The sequence below is a fragment of the Arvicola amphibius genome, chromosome 12 (assembly GCF_903992535.2).
Source record: "Arvicola amphibius chromosome 12, mArvAmp1.2, whole genome shotgun sequence".
In the NCBI taxonomy this organism is placed as follows: domain Eukaryota; kingdom Metazoa; phylum Chordata; class Mammalia; order Rodentia; family Cricetidae; genus Arvicola; species Arvicola amphibius.
Window position 1 is genome coordinate 3,481,412 of NC_052058.2, and position 25,474 is coordinate 3,506,885.

The 25,474-nt window shown below is 41.1% G+C and overlaps 1 protein-coding gene across 1 annotated transcript in view; it reads right to left on the reverse strand.

Annotated features, from left to right (window-relative positions):
• Positions 1-25,474, reverse strand: part of Lpgat1 (lysophosphatidylglycerol acyltransferase 1) — a 73,147-nt gene that overhangs the window by 18,052 nt on the left and 29,621 nt on the right. Inside the window, exons 3-6 of the mRNA XM_038348883.2 lie at positions 14,127-14,245; positions 10,877-10,972; positions 7,663-7,936; positions 4,339-4,465 (exon numbers count right to left, since the gene is read on the reverse strand). Of these exons, the coding sequence (XP_038204811.1) occupies positions 4,339-4,465; positions 7,663-7,936; positions 10,877-10,972; positions 14,127-14,245 (616 nt within the window). The remainder of the gene's footprint in view (positions 1-4,338; positions 4,466-7,662; positions 7,937-10,876; positions 10,973-14,126; positions 14,246-25,474) is intronic.

Here is a 25,474-nt window from a genome sequence, read left to right on the forward strand (position 1 = left end):
GACACAAATCAGGTGCCACCTCTGTGGCCCGCTGTGAACATGTCGTCTGCACCAACCAGTGGCAGCCAGTGACTCCGCTCTGACCCCTCGCCTCTTCTGTCTCAGATCAGAGCTTTTGGTCCATTATCAATAACTGAGGAGTAGTCATGGGAGTCTGCTTGTTTTGATTGTCCTTCTACTCATCTTTTTAACAAGCAAGAAAGGGGGAGACGGCACGGCCATACGCAAGGCCTCTGCAGCCCGCCCTCGCCGACAGCGGACACTGGAGAATAAAAGCGTCAGGGCCTCCCTCCTTCCACATCCCGGCCTCCCATGTGGCTTCACCTCATGGGTAATGGAAGTCTTACCTATTTGATCTTTTTTATTATGTTTTGTGAGGCGTCAGTCTTTCTATATGGTCCAATTTTTTTGAGACACGGTCTCTCTATGTACTACTTTGGCTGACCTGGAGCTCACAGGGATCCACCTGCCTCTGTGTGCTGGGATTAAAGGCTTGCAGCACCAAGTTTAGCTTCAATATTAATTCTTGTTACATGCAACTCAAATAATTTTGTTTAAACTAAACTTTATCTTTGGCAAATTCCAGTTTTTAAGTCTGATGAAGTCAAATTTATCTTTTCCCTTGATGACTTACGAGTCTAAAGAATGGATATTCTACTGTGGCATTAGCGTCTTCGATATTTTCTTCAAATTCCTCAGTGTCTCATTATGGGTATGCTGAGATAATATACGTCTGAAACTTATGTGGGTATACAGTATGGTGTGAACTTACAAGTGCACTTATTTCCATATTGTAAATTGATGGTTCCAAAGCCATTAGTTCATCCTTTATCCACTGATCTTCAATGCTTCCTCAGTCATACAGATTTAGATTTTCTAATCTTTTCATTGCTCTCACTTTGATCCTACACAACAATGTTGGTAGTATTTTCTTTTTTCTTCCCCCTTTCTTCTCTCTTTCTTTTTCAGATAAAGTCTCATGTAGTTCAAGCTAGCCTAGAAATGATACACTGCTGAGAATGACTTTGCACTTGGTTCTCCTGCCTCCACCTCTCGGGCGCTAGAATCACCAGTGTGTCCAGTCCACCTGCTCCTCTTCCCATCCTATAATGCTGTTTTTTGAGTTTTGTTATGTTTTGGGCAGTGCTGAGAATGAACCCAGGGCCTTTTTTGTTTGTTTGATTTAGGGAGATAAGCAGAAGGGAAAACCAAAATAATACATTCATCACAATCAACTATACATCGTTGTAATGCTAATATCCTTCATACCAATGTAAGGTATGCTTTACGCTGCGTTAGAGCTACTGGCTCGCAGGGTCAGGCAGTTCTCCTCAGTGCGCTGCCGTCCTTCTATCAGGATGAAGAACAAAGTCATCACCTCTGAGTTGTGGAATCTTTTTTTGTTTGTTTGTTTGTTTTTGTTTTTGTTTTTGGAGACAGGGTTTCCCTGTAGTTTCTAGAGCCTGTCCTGGAGCTAGCTCTTGTAGACCAGGCTAGCCTCGAACTCAGAGATCTGCCTGCCTCTGCCCCCTAGTGCTGGGATTAAAGGCGTGCGCCACCACCGCCCGGCTGAGTTGCAGAATCTTATTGACTTGAACTGGCCTCTGATTTCTTTTGTTAACTAAAAAAGACCTCAAGCAAACAAGTCAAATGTTAACATCTCTATGCTTTTTTTCCTGGCTTTTTGAGACAGGGTCTCTCTTTGAAGCCCTGACTACCTGGCACTTGCAATGGAGCCTAGGTTACAGAGATTGCTATGCAGATCCATCGGCCTCTGCCTCCTTAGGAGTGGGATTAAAGGTGTATGCCACCACACCCCAAATGCGTATTTATTTTAAAGTATTAAATACTTCTTTCTAAATTAGTTCCCCCTCAAAATAACAACATCAACAACAAAATCTAAGATTAAATTCTTGGTTGAACTACCAAATAAAATGCCTTCTCCAAAGAAGCCAATGTTCTAATCAAATCAGACATGAAAGCAATGCCTGGAGCTAGGTATGTCCCTCAGTGGAGAATACAAGTCTGGTCAGCCTGAGGCCCTGCGCGCCATGCCAGTCCCAACCTTCAGTATCGCTCATGCAGTTATGCTTAAAATTTCCATTTTTTCTCAAGATATAAAAAATTAAAATGTAAGCTATTTCTGAACAAAAGGATCATCTCTAATACACTGTCCTATTCGGGAATTAGGCAGACTTTTATTTATATCAAGTACAGGAGTTATTTTTGCTTTACTCTTTGAACACTCTACTCAGCAATTAAAATTTAATCATGTTACCAGGGGTGTCAGTACATATATTTAATCTCAGCACTCAAATTTTGACAGAGGCAAAGCAAACAAACAAAAAAACCCATGTGACTTTATGGCTTCCTGACACCTTTCTCTTTTGGGCTCAGTTTTCCCTGTAATCTCTTCACAGTACAAGAGAGAAAGGGCTGCAGCAAATGGATGGAGCCAGAAAGACACTTATCACATGTACTCACTCATAAGTGGTCTTTAGACATAAAGCAAAGAAAACCAGCCTACAAATCACAATCCCAGAGAACCTAAACAACAATGAGGACCCTAAGGGAGACATGCATGGATGTAATCTACATGGGAAGTAGAAAAAGACAAGATCTGAGTAAATTGGGAGCATGGGGACCTTGGGAGAGGGCTGAAGGGGAGGAGAAAGAAAAGGGTGGAGGCAGAGAAAAACTGTAGAGCTCAATAAAATCAATTAAAAAAACAAACAAGAGAGAAATGGGCCTCACTCCGTCAGTTTATATCATACACACACACACACACACACACACACACACACACACACACGAGAATGCTGCATTTTGAAACTTTGATTATAATCAGAAATATCTCACCCTTGTTTAAATTTGAAAAACATTTAACAAATATATGAAAAAAAAATCAAACTGAAACATCTGTTCTTTATCCTCACATGGTATCTTACTGCCTTGTCATGAAGAAGTTATGCTGGTCCCTGCATCGGGCAGGGTGCACCAGGCGGTGCTGGCCAGTCCGGGTCCTGTGGCTGCGGTGTCACTCACTATGCGGTCTGCGGCAGGTGCAAAGGTCCCTGGAAGAGACTAGCTCCGCCCACTCCTGCTCTCTTCCTTCTGCTGTTTTCTGAGGCGGGTCTCTGTCTTTCTCTGTCTCTCTCTGCACCCTCCCTTTCCGCCTGATGGCATGTTTGTCTCCCCACCATGGGATCTGCAGTCCCTCCTCACGCCACGTATCATTACAGCTGTGGTTGACAGAGCCTCTTCCTGTGTATAGAGTAAATGTTCACTACTTTATGAAATATACAACCCTTGCTGGGCATGGTGGTACATGCTTCTAGTCCCAGTACTAGGAAGCCAAAGGTGGTAGATCTGAGTTCAAGGCCAGCCTGGTCTGCACAGCTAGTTCCAGGACACCAGAGCTATGTAGAGAGACCCTGTCTCAAAAAAAAAAAAAAAAAAAAAAAAAAAAAAAAAAAAAAAAAAAAAAAAAAAAAACCCAAAAGAACAAAACAAACAAAAACACTTATAAAATAAAAATAATGAATATTTACACTTTTACCTTATATATGAACTTCCTAATTTTTTTTTTTTTTTGGCGAGACAGGGTTTCCCTGTAGTTTCTAGAGCCTGTCCTGGAACTAGCTCTTGTAGACCAGGCTGGCCTGGAACTCAGAGATCCGCCTGCCTCTGCCTCCCGAGTGCTGGGATTAAAGGCATGTGCCACCACCACCCGGCCCTAATTTGTTAATATAAATACAATACAATCACCTAAATTTCAATTACCCCTCACCCATAAAAAAAAAAAAAACTAAAAGTTGTAACATTTTAATTATAAAATTTAAGTTTCAAATTTTCCCATCTGTACTGAAAGAATACTGAGGCAATATTCTAAAGCACATACACGCACAGACACACCCACTGCTGAAGACATCATCTATAAAATTTAAAAAATTTATAGATGCAATATAGCTGAGTTATCAAGAACATTCAGGAATACAGTGAAGATTAGTGATTTTGGAAAAATTTCGTTTCTATTAATATATGTCTATTTAGCCCCATGAGTCCATTTATCCTTGATGCTAACTCTACAATACTGTCACTCAAGAGTGTCAGGCAACTCAATAAACACAGTGTCATGGGACACGGGTTTTACAAATATTTATCATCAGTGAAAATAACTACTTTAAATGAATTTTTATATGAAAGATTTGGCACAAGAATGATTTTTTATTTCTTTATATAAATAATTTTTATTTCTTATACTAAGTGTAAACGTCCCTGTTCCCACTCTGGTGCCCTGAGGTAGTTCTGTTAGACACACTGAGTCGCAGCACTGACCTGTAATGGACATGAGTGACTGTTGGCTTCCTGTATCCAAGGATCCAGGTCTGAATATCTATTGGCTCAGCATTGGGATAAGCTATGGTTGCATCTATTATCCACTGAAGGCCTCTTGATTTGCATTCTGAAGATAAAGAAAAAGTGACTTGAATTGGGCAAGCTTTCCTGTACCTGCAGAACAGAACTCACTGAGCAGCCAGAGCTTCCTGACGCACGTGGTTTGAGGTAAGAGGCGGACTTTACTCCTGCTGTTCCACAGTGCACTTAGCATACAATTAAGGCACTCTTACTATAAAGCAGATTACTTCAAAACAAATAATAGAGCACTATTATTTATTAAACATGCCTCATTCAAATCTTAGGTAAATTATGCACTAACAAGGTTTCATTATATGTTATCACTCCTACACAAATCAGCCTACGGAAGGTCAGAAGGTAAAGCATACATCATAAAAATGAAAAGCAGACTTCTAGGCCAAATCAATAAATGTATACAAAAGTCATGATTTATAACGGTAATACTTAGGGAACATTAACAAATACAGGAAATGGAAATAAAATTAAACGTGTTTCTACACACATTATTATTGGCTCCTGTTCTTATTTTAGCAGGCATTACATAAAAACAAAGCACTTCAGAAGGAATGATGAATAGCCACAGCTGGGGAGGAGACAGGAACGTGCTGTTTAGACCGGTCCTTCACACACTATTTTGTGCTCATCCATGAATAGAAAAGTGAGCGAGAACGGAAGGACTCCCTCCCAGAGAACACTGGCTTTCAGTGTTTTAAAGTATAGTTATCTGTTCTATGGGTGAGGCTCTAGACCACCTTCCAGCCTAAATCTAAATTGTATTAGGAGTCAATAATATATTAATTTTCCTTCTTAGGAATTAAAGCCAGCTTTAAATACCTTAAGAGATTTTAGAGCAACATTCTGAATGGGAATCATTTGTAAGGAGGAGCAATTTTTCTCTGAGCATGGTGACACGTGTCTGTAATCCCAGCACTTGGGAGACTGTGGCAGGACAGGTCTAAGGTCAGCTGGTGTTACATAACTTTGACTTTGCCTCGAAAATCAAACCAAATCCAAAGCATAAAATAATCAAAACAAATGAATTAATGGGCAGAGAGAGGGTAGAGGGGCAGACAGCAAACATGGTGAAATGAGCACAGTTGGTAGCTCATCCAGAGTCATTACAAATTCTCTGAACTTTATGTTTAGAAATGTTCATGATGAAAGGAAGTGTAAACAGCCCAGGAGAGTTCAGCTCAGGGTGAGTTATCATACAACTCATCAATAAACAAGCAGAAGATCCTGATACTTTTAAAGGCCATCAGGCAGAAAAGAATTCTGACATGTACCTGGTGCACACACTAAACACAAAGGTAGGGTTTACGTTCACAGAGGATAAAATACTAATGAATGTGAACACCAAAGAAAACAGTGGAAAATGTCAAATATCAAAAAATAAAAACCAGTAAAATACTTTTCAGGTATTCTGATGACTTAAAATTTAAATATATTAACTATGGATAAATAATAAACTCCTTTCTTATAAATAGAAATCATGGCTATCTGAAAGAAAAGTCTCTTTTCTCATTCCTAGGCAACTATTAACACATTGTCCTTTCTTTGAGATCTAAACTACCCTGGGCACTGGCTGGGTGGACTGTGCAAACAGCAGTCTTTTTAATGGGACTAATTATGTTTGGAAGACCTTTGCTTCCAGCTCTGGCCTGCAAGACACTGCCACAATGTCTTCCGGCAGGGAAGATACTCTGAACTTTCCTTTCTATTAAGAGACTCTTTCAATTTGCCTTTTTAATAGATGATGAAAGATTAAGAAAGCTGACTGCCAAGTAGCTGCTTGGAAAAGGCCGACGAAGGGGAACGCAGTGCAATGTCCCGGGCATTGTTTCTACATCTGCTCTGTGCAGAGCCTGAAACATTCCTGAGAGCCACTCATTTCAACATTTATTTAAATAATAACAAAAGAATTTAAAAATGCTATTAAAGAGGCTTGCCTTGTGAGTCTCTCTGAGCTGCTTATAGAGCACTCTTGAAGAAGACGCTCTTGCTATTGCAAGCACAGCTCCGGGAGACTTCAGAGCTTGTGGGCCAGGGAGCTGTACCACTGAGCGTTGCTTACTCTTTCTCGGCTATTAAAACAGTGTGTGTTCATGACCTTAGAACTCTGGAAAATGGGCCACACTACAGCTCATGGGACAATCTCTGCTAACATGCTGGTGTCTTTCCTGTCCCTCATTTCCTGCTGTCTGACACTCACATTATTTTCACAAGACTTGTATGCATCCCTCCCACACATACACACCATGCACAGCATAAGTACTTTGCCAGGCACCCAAACTCTCCATATGCAGCAGCTGCGTGGCTGTGTTACACAGACATGTGGGAATTTGCTTACCCATTCCCCCTCTGGCTGGTCTATTATATATAAGCCTGTGACAAGTTTGCATTACTTATATTTGGATTATAATTATTGCTTTTTGACACAAAGCCTCATTTTGTAGCCTAGGCTGACCTAGAATTTACTATAGCCTAGGTTGTCCTTGAACTCAAGGCAATCCTGCTCCTCCTCAGATTCACCAGTGCTAGAGTTACTGACATGAGCCAACACGCCTGACTTAGGTTGTTTCCTTTTGATAATTATATAGCAGGATGACTGAGTTGTTTATTAATACCTTAAGGGTCTTAAATACTGACAAGTTACTCTAACGTTGTTGCCTATTAAAGCAAACAAAACCTTCTAGATTTAGTAAGTAAAAAGTAACTTGCATCATTAGTGGTAGAAGTCATCCTGAGTAACAGCACAGGCAGACATCTCTGACTATGCAGTGTCACCCTGAGCAGTAACAGCACAGGCAGGAGGACATCTCTGACTATGCAGTGTCACTCTGAGTACAGCACAGGCAGGTGGACATCTCTGACTGTGCAGTTGTAGTTATTTTAGTGCATCATGGGAGCACCAACTAAAGAGACAAATAAAGAGATAATAACCTCATCTTCTCCCGACTTAATTCTAATTGTCAAAAGTTATTTAAACTAAGAATCGGGTCAGGCATAGTGGCGCAGGACTTTAATCCTAGTACTCAAAAGGCAGAGGCAGGTGGATCTCTGTGTTTGAGACCAGCCTAGTGTACTACATAGTTTCAGGATAGCTCAAGACTACATAAAGAGGCCCTGTCTCAAAAACCCCAACGCAAACAAGCAAATAAAAACCTAAAACAAAAACAGAAAAGCACTGGAACTCTAGAAAGCACTTCAGTTAAACAAGACAAGAAATACTAAGGTTCCTACCTAAGCCTTTAGCATCTCCTCCTGCTGGGCTTCCATTTTCCTGCCGTGCTACAAGTGCATTCAGGATAATGCTTGTTGCCCCAAACCTTGGCAAAGTGACATGTGTAAGAAATGGCAAGTTATTCTTCTTGGCAAATGCCTGGCTTGTTTCTCTCCTCTTCCGGAGGAAGCCCCCTTCAGGAAACAAAACAATCCATTTTCGATCCCTGCTCCTGTAATTATGCTCTAGGTGATTCTTGAGAACCAGCAGCTGTTGGTCACGATAGGCTCTTCCCTAGAAGACACACACAGTAAGGACAGGCACAGCTGAAGTTAAAATACCCTGAGACTAATACGGAACAACTGCTTCAAAACTGAAATTCAACCACAGGACAGAACAGTAGTTCCCCCCAATTATTTCTCTTTTTGACTACTCGGACTTACACAAGGAACGTCTTCCTGGGGAAAGAGCAGTTCAGCAGCTTGGTGCCCACACAGTAAGTGTCTACTATTCGCCAAGTATAGTTCCAACACCAGAAACGGGAGTACATAGGAGACACTTGGGAAAGTGCCAAGTGTGGAGTACAAACCCCACTGAGGATATGTTTTAGGAAGGAAAGAATAAGAAGGAGATCTGGAGTAGCAAGGCGAGCTGATGTAAGCAAATAACTAACAGATAACATGAGAGAATAGGCCACACGAAGAAGGAAGGCAGGATGCTCCAAGTGACAAGAGCCAAAAAAGAGAAAGGTCCAAGGTGGGAACATGCTTGATATGTTGGGGCCTGGTGTTGGGCACACTCTTTAATCCCCACACTGGTAGGCAGACAGGTGGCTCCCTGTGAGACCAAGACTATCCTAGTCTACCTAATGAGTCTCAGACCAGGACTGTGTACTGAGACCAGAAAGAAAGGGCCTCAGGCATGGTGGTAAGTTTTACTGCTTTTTGGTTTGTTTCATAAGTGTGTGTGTGTGTGTGTGTGTGTGAAAGAGAGAGAGAGAGAGAGAGAGACAGAGACAGAGACAGAGACAGACAGACAGAGACAGAGACAGGCAGACAGACAGACAGACAGACACAGAGTGCGAGCTTCTGCACACCATTTGTCTACAAATGCTCAGGGAGGCAGAGTGCTGGATGTGGAGTCAGGTGGTTGTGAGCGGTCTGACTTGAGTGCTGGGGTGGATCCCGGTCCTCTGCAAGAGCAGTGAGGTCTCTTAGCTGCTCGGCTTCCTCTCCAGCCACCACAGCGATAAGCCTGCTTTAAATGCAGACTCGCTGGAGAGTTTGAGGAAGGGATGCAGTGTCTTTCTTATATTACAGGTGAGCCCAACTCTGTGCAGCAGCCAAGTTCTCCTGGCTTTGTGATGAAAGAAAGGCCACTGGAGGTGAGCTAGGGAGCTGACCACATTAGGCTAGATAGAGTGTATTCTTGAAAAAAAAAAAAAAAAAAAAAGATAGAAGCGGGAAATCCCTGGAAGCAGACAGCAGGACGATAGGATGAACTGGATCTTAATTGTTGAGAGAAGAGACAGATGGCCTGGAGGCTGAAAATGGACAGCCAGACAAATCTATTGGAAGGTCCCAACTTCCAATCAGTATCAGAAGGCTCTTCCCTCTTGGTGTGGTTCAATTGGCATAGTTACAAAGTTCCTACAATAATGAGCTTTCCATCTTCAGATTAAATATATCACAAATTAAAAAACAAAAACTCTTAAAACTAGCTTATTGAATTAAGATTATGACTAAGATAGCTTTTAAATTTTCTAATACTGTATATAAATATAAAACTTATAGAGTTATAATACATATATATGCACATACACACACATATATACATATAGATATATACTTTTACTATTCTTGAAGATTTTGTTAAAAGTAGCCTAGTAGCAAAGTCCCAAGCAAAATTTAAAAAAAAAAAAAAAAAACTTTTTTCTTTCTTTTGAGGCAGGTCCCACTGCTAGGTAGAACGACTTTGAAGTCCCTCCCCCTCCCCTTGGTATCTAAGTGATTACAGGCACACACAACACATTTCACTAAACTAACACCTTTTCTACCACTTTTCTACCACTACCCATATTACGAAATTTTACTGCTAATCTCTGAGGGGAAAACGTTGCTTTTTTAGAAATTAATTTTCAGTTACTCTGAAATAGACCTTATAGATTCAAAACTTTGACTGTCATTAAGTGGAAAAGATTTTGGAGGACACACTGTTCATTTTTACTCCCCAGGGCAAACTGGGAAATAGACTTGGTGCTTGAGGCTCACCACTGACACCAGGGCTCCACTGCTCTACAGGCAGTCATTTCTAGACATCAGCAGGAAGGGACTGGCTGGTTGGACACTGGACCCTCCACAGGCTGCTGAGATTTCTGCTGCTTGCTTCTGTGCTTTCTGTGGTTCCTCAGGACAGGATTTATTTTACTTATGGTATTAAGTACCACACGCACAGGATCATATAATAAAGTAGAGTTGTTAAGCACACGAACACGAAGGAACCATGGCCTTGCGTGTGATGCTAGTGTGGGTGAGAAGACTGCTGCAGGCTTACACACGTCACACGTTACTGCTGCAGGCTTACACACGTCACACGTTACCCCTTCCCACGTCACCTCCATCCATCTGATACACATGCCAAAAATTATGTTCTCCTCCAAACGTTCTCTGAATTTACAAAAATCTGATGTGCTCACTTGTCTTACTATGAATTCCCTCAACATTTCATATTATTATTATTATTTACTGATTAAAAATCTCCAGTCAGGTGGTGGTTGCCCACGCCTTTAATGCCAGAACTCAAGAGGCAGCAGGTGGATAACTGAGTTCGAGGCCAGCCTGGTCTACAGAGTGAGTTTCAGGTCAGCCTGGTCTACAGAGTGAGTTCCAGGACAGTCAGGGATACACAGAGAATTTCTTTGTCTCAAAAAAGCCAAAAAAGAAAAAACAAAATCTCCCTCCTGATGACTGAGTTATCTCCGGCACCACACAACAGGACAGTGCAGACAACAGTAACAGAAGTCAGCAGAAGTTGGATGATGTCAGCGTGTTCATGAGGGCAGCAGCAGGCACTGCTGTGGATGCTTCCATGGTTAGACTGTCACTGTTCCCATGTGAGAAGCAGGGCGCGGCAGGTGCTGATCATACATCCAAAGTGAGACTGAGGAAGCGCCCCAGACCTGGGGACTGGTCCACCGTCTCAACACAGAGAGAGAGAGCGATGTGCATCACTCACCTGCCTTATAAAGAAGTCCCCATGAATCAGAGAAACAATTCCAAAGTTTGTGTACTTGAAAATATGATCCATCAGCCACATCATCTGAGCGACAACCTGAAATATTGAAATACAAGACATGGTTAATTCAGTGTTGGAGATGAGAAACTTGCTACTATGTAGCCAAGTCTCCATATTTTCAATATAATCGTCCATTTTAATTAGTGACTAAATATTTTTATTCTTTTGACAATTTCTTATGCATTTATGTAATTTCTACTCCTCAAACTCCTCCTTACTCCCTCTCAAGTTCATGATCTCTTCTTTTATTATTACTATTACATATATACACATATGTATATATAAACAGCCTGTTGAGTCCATTTAGTGTTGTAAATATTTTAAATTTAATGCGATTTCTACAAACTCAGTAGTTACTAATAGAGTTTATATGAAAAATTACAGGTCTTGATTCCTAGTGTTAGAACACTAAGTCATAAGCACACATAAAAAAAAAATCAAAGTAGGGCTGGAGAGATGGCTCAGAGGCTAAGAGCACTGTCTGCTCTTCCAGAGGTCCTGAGTTCAATTCCCAGCCACCACATGATGGCCCACAACCATCTATAATGAGATCTGGTGCCCTCTTCTGACCTACAGCACATATAGACCGAACACTGTATACATAATAAGTAAATAAATCTTTAAAAATAAATCAAACTAAAACTGACCTGGTGGTGGTACACACCTTTAATCCTAGACCTCGGGAGGCAGAGGCAGGTGGATTTCTGTGAATTTGAGATCAGCCTGTCTACAAAGTGAGTTCCAGGACAGTAAGGGCTCCACAGAGAAACCCTGTCAAGCAATACACAGGTCCAAAGGAAACAGTACAGGTGCTGCCTGAATGTCCAGAGAGACCACCACCTCTCCCAGGCTGCACAGTTCACAAACATAAGAAGCCCCACGTGTGTAAGGGAACAGGGGCTGAGGAGATGGCTCAGCTGGGTCTCAGCACTCACGTCAAAGCCACGTGTGGAGAGTACTCATGACCCTAGTGCGGGGGAAGGGCAGATAAGGTCGAAGGGGCTGGTCAGTGAGAGACCCTGTCTCAAAGAGTAAAGTGGAGGTAAATGAAGAATAGTTCACTTCAACCTCTTCTCTATCTCTCTTTGTGTGTGTGCATGCGTACGTAAGCACACATGTGCGGAGGTCAGAGGACAATTTTTAGGTGTCAGTTCTTTCCTTTATCATGTGGGTCCTGGGTATAGGGCTCAGGTCATCACCTATGGTGGTTTGAAAGAAAATGGCCCCCGTAGGGAGTGGCACTACTAGGAGGTGTGGCTTTGTTGCAGTAGGTACTACTGGAGGTGGGCTTTGAGGTCTCTTATATGCTCAAGTCACACCCCGTGTCTGAGACCACTTCCTGTTGCCTGTGAGTCAACATGTAAAGACTCTCAGCTCCTTCTCCAGCACCATGTTTGCCTGCATACTGTCTTGCCCCTGCCATGACAATAATGGGTGGAACTCACTGAACTGTAAGTGAGCCCCAGTTAAATGTTTTCCTTTGTAAGAGTTGTCGAAGTCATGGCGTCTCCTTATAGCAATAGAAACCCTGACAAAGGCACCAGATTTGGCAGCAAATGTCTTTATCCACTGAATTATCTCATCAGCCCCAAACAGGTATTTTAAAACTGATCTACAATTCTATCTTTGAGTGACTATGGGATAAGTAATCAATCAAATAAATATTTCTCTTAACCTCTGAGCCATCTCTCCAGCCCTCAAATAAACATTTCTTCTTGTCATTATAAACTAATATTGACTCATGATTATAAAGCAAGAGGAAATAAATTAAAAACTGTAAGAGTTGAAAATGAACTCCTATGAAAATCTTACAAAATCAAACAAAATCTTACAAAAGCAAACAAAACAAGCTTCCTTTGGTTCACATGACTACTTAACATTAAGTTAATATTCAGTTATCGTCCTCAACTAACGGGCACTGTAACATGGTACATTTTATACTGATCATTTGAGTCATTCTTTGAGAATTAAGGCCACTTATGCACGTTGCATGCTTTCAAAATAATTGCTATATGTAATTACCATTATCAGTGAGACTGAAAAATGTTGACTAATTGGATATTTGCCTTTCCACCACCCCAAACACACAGTTTTACGTTATGAATTTAAGAAACAAACAATGTATTTATTGTAAGGATAAATGCACCCACACAGCAGCAGGTTCTCCTTAACAATCTGAGACTCTTGATTATAAGGATTAAATTTATTTCACATTCCAGCAAGATTACACCCCTGCTTTTCAGATAAGAAAAACAGATTATGCAATAACTAAATATATTTTCTTTTAATTTCATCTCATTTTCTGACTTTATCTAGTGATTCAAAACTCTTTAAATCTTATGCTGATTCTTACCTTACCTCAGGTATTGCCAAAACCATTTCACTAGAGGCAGCCTAACTAAATTCTACCTAACGCTGAAAGCCAAGAATGTGTGCTCGCTCTTCTGCAGAGTGGCCTGTGATCTCCGGGAACATGGCGAGCTCACGCTCAAGTACAAGCTTTCCATTTGCAATTACATACTGTTATGACCTCATCTCCCACCTGGTAATGGGTTGCTGGCTCCTGGAAAGAAGATTGCGTCTTTACTCCTTGTTTGTTTTTGAGACAGGGTCTGTCTACAGAGACCTGGCTGCCCAGGAATTCCCTCCACAGAGCAATCTGGCCTCAAACTCACAAAGATCCGCCTGCCTTTGCCTCTGAGCGCTGAACTAAAGGCGTGGCCACCACTGTGGATGAGCCTTTACTTCTTACAGCCCTTCATCAGGACCATTAAGCAATCAGTGGACATCTATTATTTGGTTTTCTTAGTTTATGGTCAAATACAAACACCTAGATTCTATATATTATTAATATGGTTTTCTAGAAACATAATTTCTTTAACTTCTCAGGTAATAATTCTTAAAATGATAGAGGCCAAACATATTTTAAATGTACTCAATTTGCTGATTATTTTTAATCATCAATATAAGTAATGTGAAATCAACAGTTCAAACACTGGTTTATCAATCAACACTAGACACTATCCTAATTATTTATCTTTTAAAGTCTTTACATTTCCTTCCTGGAGTGACTGAAAACTATATTTTTCATATTAAATCTACATCTATGTTTTAAACAACGAGATACTTGAATCAATGCTTCTAAGTCCATCGCTGAAGGCTATCTGCTTGAGGCACCAAAACTGCTTACCGGTCCTTTGTCTTGTAGGCACATCATCAATGTACACACATCTCCAGTTGCCTGGTGGTTCACCAACATCACCGCTTCATCATTAGAAATTGCTTTAATATCTTCCCCCCATTCCATCACTGTAAGAATAAACATTTCAAATTGTCATTTTAAAGACTGTCATGTAACCAGAGACCTTTTATTTTTAAAAAAAAATGGTAGACATTAATGACGTCTTTTAAAAGTTTGGAACTAGGTTTATTTCCTATGAAAGTCACAATGTTGACAACATTTTTGGAGTCCCATTATAATATAAAGTGGTAGTATTTTTTATTTATCCTACGTTCTCCAAATAGCTAAAATTATAGGTATAAAAGGTGTTTATCAATAGGAAAACAGACAAGAGGTGATGATGCCCATGCTGGTGGCACACATCCTTAATCCCAGCACTTGAGAGGCAGAGACAGGAAGATCTCTGTGAGTCTGAGACCATTCTGCTTCTGTCCAGAACAGCCAAAGCTTCACAGAGAAACCCTATCTCAAAAAAATCAGAAAGGGAGAGAAAAGAAAAGAAAAAAAAAGGAAATAGAAAAAAAAGAAAATTCATGGAAGAAATTCAGGGTATTTCTCCCCCAAACTACATTATCACTGTGATGTTACTAAAATGATATGCTGTATCCATTTTAGCTATTTTGTAAGGTCTCTCATTCAGAACCTGTCTCTCTAGGGCAGGTGACAGAAACTAAAACATGCAATTCTTGTGGTTGGTCATGGAAACACTAATCTTCCCCACCTTTCTCTGGCCTTCCTTGTCTGGTAGACAATAAGGCACTTCAGAAGTCTTGGCACACATCTAGAGGAAGGAATGTACACAGACAAACCTCTCTAGGTTTTACTACCCATCTTGTTAACATCTGGTACGCAAGGAAGTCTCTTTAGAGATGCAGAAGGACTCAGTGCTGAGAGCTGGGCATGGGGAAGTTCTGAGAGGGCTTTATGCTCTTTCCTCCAGACCCTGCCCTGCGAATCTTTTCATCTGTATCCTTTGTAATACCCTCTATAATAAAATAATTAAATAAATGTGTTTTCCTAAGTTCTGTGAGCCACATAAGCAAATTAACTGACCCCGAGAAGACAGTTGTGGGACCCTGATTTAGAGCAACCAGTCAGAAACACAGGCTATAAACAACTGTGACTGGGACCTGTGGGGGCAGCTATCTTGGGGGATTAACTGATCTGATTCTATCTCCAAGTAAAGAAAGAGCATTGGAACTTGAATTAGGGGACTGCTTTCTTGCTTAGAGTATCAAAGGAAAAATCCCACCCATCAGGCATTAAAAGTGATTAATGTTAAAAAGAATACAGTAGGGAAAACAAAGCCAGAGATGCTTTCACAGCTCTGGAAATGGCCCCAGGCTTTCTGTATGCTAGGGAGGTGTTATCACTGAGTTACATTCCCATCTTCTGGAGTTTGAGAAACACAACTGCGTGTCACGTACCACACTGAATCCCAGACTTAGTAACACCAGTTGTCATTACATGACTCCTAGATTGTACCAGAAACTATCTCAATATTTCAAAAACTGCAATTTTCATTTTTAAGGAAGAAAACAAATTAGTTTAAAACATCTGGGTGGAAAAGCACTGCATCAAAAACTCCTTGTACATCCTAAGGAGAGTAGGTCACAGAAGAAAGGCAGCTGAGCACCAGTTCTCAAGCATCAAGACTACAGAGAAGTGTCTCTGCTCCTCACCACTGTCTCAGGACCTCAGCCCTGCAGCGGGGCGTTCCCTCCCTTTTCCTCGCGGTTACCAGCACTCTAGAGCTCCTCACACAGAGGACTTCACATGAGCTCACTTGAGAAAGGGTGCTACTGAGTTTTTCCTCCTATTGAAACCAGTCGAGCAAGACATCTTTCCTTTTATATTAGTAATCTGAAATCTTAAATCCACACTGAAGAGGTTTCCTTCAACAGGGTAAAAATACACCAAATTACGGCACTCACTGAATTAAGATGTTGCAGTTATTCCACCAGATGCTATCACACATATAAAAACAGTGTCTATGATTAAATGTTTTTCTTTAGAATTTTTTAATTAATGCACTACAGAAGCTACATTAGATGATGCCATTTGTTCCTTAGGAGAGGCAGAACCCCAGAGTCCAGCCTCTTGCAAACTGCAATAGCACTGGTCTCCAGCTCAGCACAGGTGACATGCTCACTTTACTGATACATATCCAATAGCTGATACACTGCTGGGGGAAACAGACGTGGGTACATGCTATTTGCATGGATATGTACACTTAGGTGCACGTTCACATATTTATTGGGTGTCTTCATTGATCATTTCCTACTTTAATTATTGAGGTAGGGTCTCTCCTGAATCTGGAGCTCTCGAATTCCAGCTACCTTGTTCCACTGACTCTTTCTTTGCTTGCTGAGTTCTGGGATTACAGGTAGCAATCACATCTGTCTGGCTTTTTACATGGATTCTAAAGGAAACTCTTGTGTTGGTTTGAATAAAAATGGTACCCACAGACTCATATATGTGAATGCTTAGTCACCAGAAAGTGGCACCATTTCAGAAGGACTAGAAGATTGTGGCCTCATTGGAGAAAGTGTGTCACTGAGGGTGGGCTGTGAGACTTCAAAAAGTCATGCCGAGCCCACCCAGGCGCTCGCTCTCTCTGCTATGGTTCACCTCTCAGCTACAGTTACAGCTACAGCACCTGCCTGCAGGCCACCCTGCTCTACTGGCAATGGTGATAACAGACTAAACCTCTGAAACTGTAGACAAGCCCCCAGTTAAATGCTTTCTCTTACAAGAGATGCCTTGGTCAACAACTAAGACACTCACTTTTGCATACAATGCAACCTTTAGAAGAGTCAAACCTTTTACCTAGTAACTTCACTTCTAGGAATCCACCCTATAGATATACTTAACTAGCTGGGCGGTGGTGGCGCACGCCTTTAATCCCAGCACTCGGGAGGCAGAGGCAGGCGGATCTCTGTGAGTTCGAGACCAGCCTGGTCTACAAGAGCTAGTTCCAGGACAGGCTCCAAAGCCACAGAGAAACCCTGTCTCGAAAAACCAAAAAAAAAATAAAATAAAATAAAAAATTAAAAAAAATTAAAAAAATTAGATATACTTAACTATGTGACAAAGGGCATGCCCACAGGCTGTTCACTGCAGCACTGATAGGATGCCAAGAATCAGAGGGAGGCTAGCCCCAACTCACAGAAACAAAGTAGACCTGTGGTTGCTAGGGACTGAGCCAATGAGAAATTGTTCTGTAACGGACACAGTAGACCCTCCTTATCTACGGAAGATTGGTTTGCAGAAGGGTTCTAAAATATGTAGGTGTGCCAGTTCATTATAAAAAGTAATTTGGCTACCAGGAATCCCTGATTCAGTGCTGTGGAGTCCCATCTGGACAGCCTTCCCTAGGGTATTCAAGTGTCCTGACCCTGTATCAAGGCCACCTAACCAGAGGGGGGAGAGGCTGCCCTCCAGGCAGGTCTGAGAAGCCCAGCAAGGGAGTGCGGGCTCCTTCAGATTGTGCTGCAAGGAATACCTCCTGCTCTGGCACTGAGGAGATCCACCCTGATTCAGTCAGAGCAAGGATTGGAACAAGTCACCAAGTCTCTCCTAGCTCCATTTGAAGGAAGAGATGGGCAGGCGCCAAAGCAGGAACTCCTCCAACAACCCGAAAGGCAACATGACATCACCAGAATCCAGTCATCTCGAAACAACAAGAATGGAACACCCTACTCCAGAAGAAATAGAAGAAATCGACCTTAAACAGTACTTTATGAAAATAATAGAGGACCTTAAACAGGAGGTAAAAAAAACTGCCATAAAGAAATGGAGATGACAAACAAAAAAGTTGATGAAATAAATAAATCTCTCAAAGATACCCAAGAAAAATAAGAAAAACAAGAAAAAGCAATCAAACAGGTAAGGGAAACAGTACAAGACCTGATAAATGAAATGGAGGTAATGAAGAAAACACAATCTGAGGGAAGACTGGAAATGGAAATTCTGAGTAAACGAACAGAAACTTCAGAGACAAGTATTTCCAACCGAATACAAGAGATGGAAGAAAGAATCTCGGACTCTGAAGATCCTATAGAGGAAATAAACTCACAGATTAAGGAACAAAACAAATCCAACAAATTCTTAACACAAAACATCCAGGAAATCTGGGACACCATGAAAAGACCAAACCTAAGAATAATTGGGGTAGAAAAAGGAGAAGAATTACAACTCAAAGGCCCAGAAAATATATTAAATAAAATTATAGAAGAAAATTTCCCCAACCTAAAGAAGGATATTCCTATGAAGTTACAAGAAGCCTACAGAACACCAAATAGACTGGATCAAAAAAAAGCATCCCCACGCCATATAATAATCAAAACACAAAACATACAGAATAAAGAACAGATATTAAGAGCTGCAAAGGAAAAAGGTCAAGTAACATACAAAGGGAAACCTATCAGAATTACACCTGACTTCTCACTGGAAACCATAAAAGCCAGAAGGTCTTGGATAGATGTGCTACAGACACTAAGGGAACATGGATGCAAGCCCAGACTACTATACCCGGCAAAGCTAGCATTCACCATCAATGGAGAAAACAAGATATTCCAGGACAAAAACAGATTTAAACAATACGTAGCCACAAATCCAGCCTTGCAGAAAGTAACAGAAGGAAAATCACAAAACAAGGAGTCCAACAATGCCCACAATAACTCAGGCATCTAGCGACCCTTCACCAGCACAACTAGAAGGGAAACACACAAACTCTACTACAAAAAAAAAATGACCGGAGTTAACAACCACTGGTCATTAATATCACTTAATGTCAATGGACTCAATTCACCTATAAAAAGACACAGGCTAAGAGATTGGATACGAAAACAGGATCCAACATTCTGCTGTTTACAAGAAACACACCTCAGCCACAAAGACAGACACCTACTCAGAGTAAAGGGTTGGGAAAAGGTGTATCAAGCAAATGGACCTAAGAAACAAGTCGGTGTGGCCATACTAATTTCTAACAAAGTTGACTTCAAACTAAAATCAATCAGAAGAGATGGAAAGGGACACTTTATACTCATAACAGGAAAAATCCTTCAGAATGAAGTCTCAATCCCGAATATATATGCCCCTAATATAAAAGCTTCCACTTATGTAAAAGAAACACTTCTAGAACTCAAGGCAGCCATCAAACCACACACACTAATAGTAGGAGACTTCAACACTCCTCTCTCACCAATGGACAGATCAATCAGACAGAAACCTAACAGAGAATTGAAAGACTTCAAATGGAGGTAATGAACCAAATGGACTTCACAAACATCTATAGAACATTCCACCCAAATAGGAAAGAATATACCTTCTTCTCTGCGGCTCATGGACCTTTTCGAAAATTGACCATATACTTGGTAACAAAGCAAACTTCCACAGTTACAAAAAAATATTAGTAACCACCTGTGTCTTATCAGATCACCATGAATTAAAATTAGAATTCAACAATAATGCTACCCCCAGAAAGCCCACAAACTCATGGAAACTGAACAGTCAACTACTGAACCACACCTGGGTCAAGGAAGAAATAAAGAAAGAAATTAAAGTCTTTCTTGAATTTAATGAAAACAAAGACACAACATACTCAAACCTATGGGACACAATGAAAGCAGTGCTAAGAGGAAAGTTCATAGCACTAAGTGCCCACTTAAAGAAAACGGAGAAAGCGCTCATTGGTGACTTAACAGCACACCTGAAAGCTCTGGAAAAAAAAAAATGAAGCAGACTCACCTAGGAGGAGTAGAAGACTGGAAATAATCAAACTGAGGGCAGAAATCAACAAAATAGAAACACAGAAAACAATCCAAAGAATCAATGAAACAAAAAGCTGGTTCTTGGAGAAAATCAACAAGATTGACAAACCCCTAGCCAAACTAATCAAACGGCAGAGAAAGAACACGCAAATTAATAAGATCAGAAATGAAAAGGGGGACATAACCACAGACACAGAGGAAATTCAGAGAATCATTAGATCTTACTACAAAAGCCTGTATGCCACAAAATTGGAAAATGTAAAAGAAATGGACATTTTTTTAGTTAAGTACCATATACCAAAGTTAAACCAGGACCAGGTAAACGCTCTAAATAGTCCTGTTAGTCACGAAGAATTAGAAACTGTTATCAAAAACCTCCCTACCAAAAAGAGCCCAGGACCAGATGGTTTCAATGCGGAATTCTACCAGAACTTCCAAGAAGACCTAATACCTATACTCCTTAAGGTATTTCATAATATAGAAACACAAGAGTCACTGCCAAATTCCTTTTATGAAGCTACAGTTACCCTGACACCTAAACCACACAAAGACTCAACCAAGAAAGAATTACAGGCCAATCTCATTCATGAACATTGACACAAAAATTCTCAATAAAATACTGGCAAACCGAATCCAAGAACACATTAGAAAAATTATCCACTATGATCAAGTAGGCTTTATCCCAGAGATGCAGGCCTGGTTCAACATAGAAAATCTATCAATGTAATCCATCATATAAATAAACTGAAGGAAAAAACCATATGATCATCTCATTAGATGCTGAAAAAGCATTTGACAAAATTCAACACCCCTTTATGATAAAGGTCTTGGAGAGATTAGGGATACAAGGGTCATTCCTAAATAGAATAAAGGCTATTTACAGCTAACCGACAGCTAACATCAAATTAAAAAGAGAGAAACTCCAGGCCATCCCACTAAATTCAGGAACACGACAAGGCTGTCCACTCTCTCCTTATCTCTTCAATATAGTGCTTGAAGTTCTAGCAATAGCAATAAGACAACATAAGGGAATCAAGGGGATTCGATTTGGAAAGGAAGAAGTTAAACTTTCATTATTTGCAGATGATATGATAAGGGACCCCAAAAACTCCACCAAAGAACTCCTACAGCTGATAAACTCCTTCAGTAACGTGGCAGGATACAAGATCAACTCCAAAAAAATCAGTTGCCTTCCTATACACAAAGGATAAGGAAACAGAGAGGGAAATCAGAGAAGTATCACCTTTCACAATAGCCACAAATAGCATAAAATATCTTGGAGTAACTCTAACCAAGGAAGTGAAGGATTTATTTGACAAGAACTTTTAAGTCTTTGGAGAAAGAAATTGAAGAGGATACCAGAAAATGGAAGGATCTCCCTTGCTCGTGGATTTGGATGATCAACATAGTAAAAATGGCAATTCTACCAAAAGCAATCTATAGATTCAATGCAATCCCCATCAAGGTCCCATCAAAATTCTTCACAGATATTGAGAGGACAATAATCAACTTTATATGGAAAAATAAGAAACCCAGGATAGCCAAAACAATCTTATACAATAAAGGTACTTCTGGAGGCATTACCATCCCTGACTTCAAACTCTATTACAGAGCTACAGTATTGAAAACAGCTTGGTATTGGCATAAAAACAGAGAAGTCGACCAATGGAATCGTATAGAAGACCCGGATCTTAAACCACAAACCTATGAACACCTGATTTTTGATAAAGGAGCCAAAAGTACACAATGGAAGAAAGAGGGCATCTTCAACAAATGGTGCTGGCATAACTGGATGTCAACCTGTAGAAGAATGAAAGTAGATCCATATCTATCACCATGCACAAAACTCAAGTCCAAATGGATTAAAGACCTCAATATTAATCTGAACACACTGAGCTTGATAGAGGAGAAAGTGGGAAGTACTCTACAACAAATGGGCACAGGAGACCGTTTCCTACGCATAACCCCAGCTGCACAGACATTAAGGGCAACATTGAATAAATGGGACCTCCTGAAGCTGAGCAGCTTCTGTAAAGCAAAGGACACTGTCACTAAGACACAAAGGCAGCCTACAGACTGGGAAAAGATCTTTACCAACCCTGCAACTGACAAAGGTCTGATCTCTAAAATATATAAGGAACTCAAGAGACTAGACTTTAAAATGCTAATTAACCCAATTAAAAAATGGGGCGCTGAACTGAACAGAGAATTCTCAACAGAAGAAGTTCAAATGGCCAAAAGACACTTAAGGTCATGCTCAACCTCCTTAGCTATCAGGGAAATGCAAATCAAAACAACTTTGAGATACCATCTTACACCTGTCAGATTGGCTAAAATCTAAAACACCAATAATAACCTTTGCTGGAGAGGTTGTGGGGTAAGGGGTACACTCATCCATTGCTGGTGGGAATGCACACTTGTACAACCACTTTGGAAAGCAGTGTGGCGGCTTCTCAGGAAATTCAACCTACCCCAGGACCCAGTAATTCCACTTTTGGGAATTTACCCAAGAGATGCCCAATCATACTACAAAAGCATCTGCTCAACTATGTTCATAGCAGCATTATTTGTAATAGCCAGATCCTGGAAACAACCTAGATGCCCTTCAGTGGAAGAATGGATGAAGAAACTGTGGAATATATACATGTTAGAATACTACTCAGCGGTAAAAAACAATGACATCTTGAATTTTGCATGCAAATGGATGGAAATAGAAAACACTATTCTGAGTGAGGTAACCCAGACCCAAAAAGATGAACATGGGATGTACTCACTCATAATCAGTTTCTAGCCATAATTAAAGGACATCGAGCCTATAATTCGGGATCCTTGAGAAGATAATAAGAAGGTGAACCCAAAGAAAAACATATAGTAATCCTCCTGGATATTTGAAGTTGACAAGATCGCCGGGCAAAAATTGGGAACTTGGGGGTGGGGTGAGATGGGGCCAAGGGGAGATGGGGAGAGCTCGGGGGAATGGGATGCTTGGGATACAGGAAGGGTGGATATGGGAGCAGGGAAGCATATATCTTAATTAAGGGAGCCATCTGAGGGTTGTCAAGAGACTTGACTCTAGAGGGGTTCCCGGGTTTCCAGGGAGATGCCTCCAGCTAGTTCCTTGGGCAGCAGAGGAGAGGGAGCCGGAAAAGGCCAGATCCTATAGCCATACTGATGAATTTCTTGCATATCACCATAGAACCTTCACCTGGCGATGGATGAAGAAAATGACTGAGCCCCACATTGGAGCACCGGACTGAGCTCCCAAGGTCCTGATGAGGAGCAGAAGGAGGGAGAACATGAGAAAGAAAGTCAGGACCGTGAGGGGTGCGTTCACCCATGGAGACGATGGAACAGAACTAACGGGAGATCACCAACTCCAGTTGGAATGGGACTGATGGAACATGAGACCAAACCAGACTCTCTGAATGTGGTCGACGGTGGAGGCTGACTGAGAAGCCAAGGACAATGGCGCTGGGCTTTGATTCTTCTGCATGGACGGGCTCTGTGGGAGCCTTGTCAGCTTGGTTGATCACCTTCCTGGACCTGGGCGGAGTTGGGAGGACCTTGGACTTAACATAGAGTAGGGAACCCTGATGGCTCCTTGGCCTGGAGAGGGAGGGGGGTATGGGTGGAGGGGAGGGGAGGGAAGGGGGAGGAGAAGGGGAAGAGATGGAAATTTTTTAAATAAAAAAAAAAACCATGAAAAAAAGTAATTTGGTATTTGTATACAACTGACTTGTATACTCCTGTTTATGTCATTTCTAGACAACTTGATACACAAACCATACGGAAGCTCTGTAAATACTATACTACCGTACTGTTCAGAGAATAATGACAAGAAAGAAGCTGGCTGACCCTGGGGATGCAGAACCTATTGATATGGAAGGCCAACTATAGTTTCAGTTTTGCAAGATGAAAACTTTTGGAGACTTGGTTGCAAAACAATGTAAATATACTTAATAACACCGAAGTATACTTACTCTTTAGTTTCTCTTTCCCTTTTTAAAACTATTGCATATTTACTTAGTATGTGTGTGTGTGTGTGTATGTGTGTGTGTGTGTGTGTGTGCATGTGGCTGTCAGGGACAACTGGTGGAAATCAGTTCTCTTCTTCTGCCGTATGGGTCCTGGGAATTAGCAGATTTAGTGGTAGATGCCTTCCCTGCTGAGCCCCTTCAGTGGCCCCAAAGTATATTCTTAAAAATAGTTAAGATGGGGCTAGACAGACAGCTCAGTGGTTAAGAGCCCTTGCTGTCCTTGCAGAGGACCCAGGTTTGGTTCACACACCTACACGATAGCTAAAATCCAGCTGTAATTTCAGTTTCAGGGGTTCAACACCCTTTCCTAGCTTCTGAGGGCACCAGGCATGCAAATGGCATACATACATACACACACACACACATACATACATACACACACACACATACATACATACATACATACATACATATGTGGAAACTAAACATTCAATATATAAATAACAAAAATAAATAAACCTTAAATAGTTAAGATTGCTATGGTGGTTTGAAAGAAAATGGCCCCCGTAGGGAGTGGCACTACTAGGAGGTGTGGCTTTGTTGCAGTAGGTACTATTGGAGGTGGGCTTTGAGGTCTCTTATATGCTCAAGTCACACCCCGTGTCTGAGACCACTTCCTGTTGCCTGTGAGTCAACATGTAAAGACTCTCAGCTCCTTCTCCAGCACCATGTTTGCCTGTATACTGCCTTACCCCTGCCATGACAATAATGGGTGGAACTCACTGAACTGTAAGTGAGCCCCAGTTAAATGTTTTCCTTTGTAAGAGTTGTCGAGGTCATGGCGTCTCCTTATAGCAATAGAAACCCCAACTAAGACATATGGCCACACACACTTATAATGCAAGCTATTGGGAGGCTGAGTCAGGAAGATCAGGAGTTCAAAGATATCGTTGGCTATGTAATAAGTTTAAGGCCAGCCTGGGCTGTTACATGAGCATGTCTTGAGATATTAGAATAGTAATTTTATATTATATGTATTTTTACCACAATTATAAGGGGTTTTTTTTTTGGTTTTTTCGACACACGGTTTCTCTGCAGCTTTAGAGCCTGTCCTGGAGCTAGCTAGCTCTTGTAGACCAGGCTGGTCTCGAACTCACAGAGATCCGCCTGCCTCTGCCTCCCGAGTGCTGGGATTAAAGGCGTGCGCCACCACCACCCGGTAATTATAAGTTTTTTAAAAAGAAACCAGCTAAGCAAGTCATGTTTCTACACAAGGGACTCCTCCACACCTTAGGATTTGGCCCTACGACAGAATGATGTACTGTAGAAAAGCAGGCTGCAGAGCACTATGGAGGACCACTGTCTGAGATAGGCTACATTTGCTAATGTTCTAATGACAACACTTCAATGGAAACACACACAATCTTCTTTCATTCATGCTTCATTCAATAAGTCAGTTTCAGCTGACTTATATTATTCATAATACCAGGTATTATGAATACAAAATAAGACCATTTCAAGTAATATTCTAAAGTAAATGGTTTTT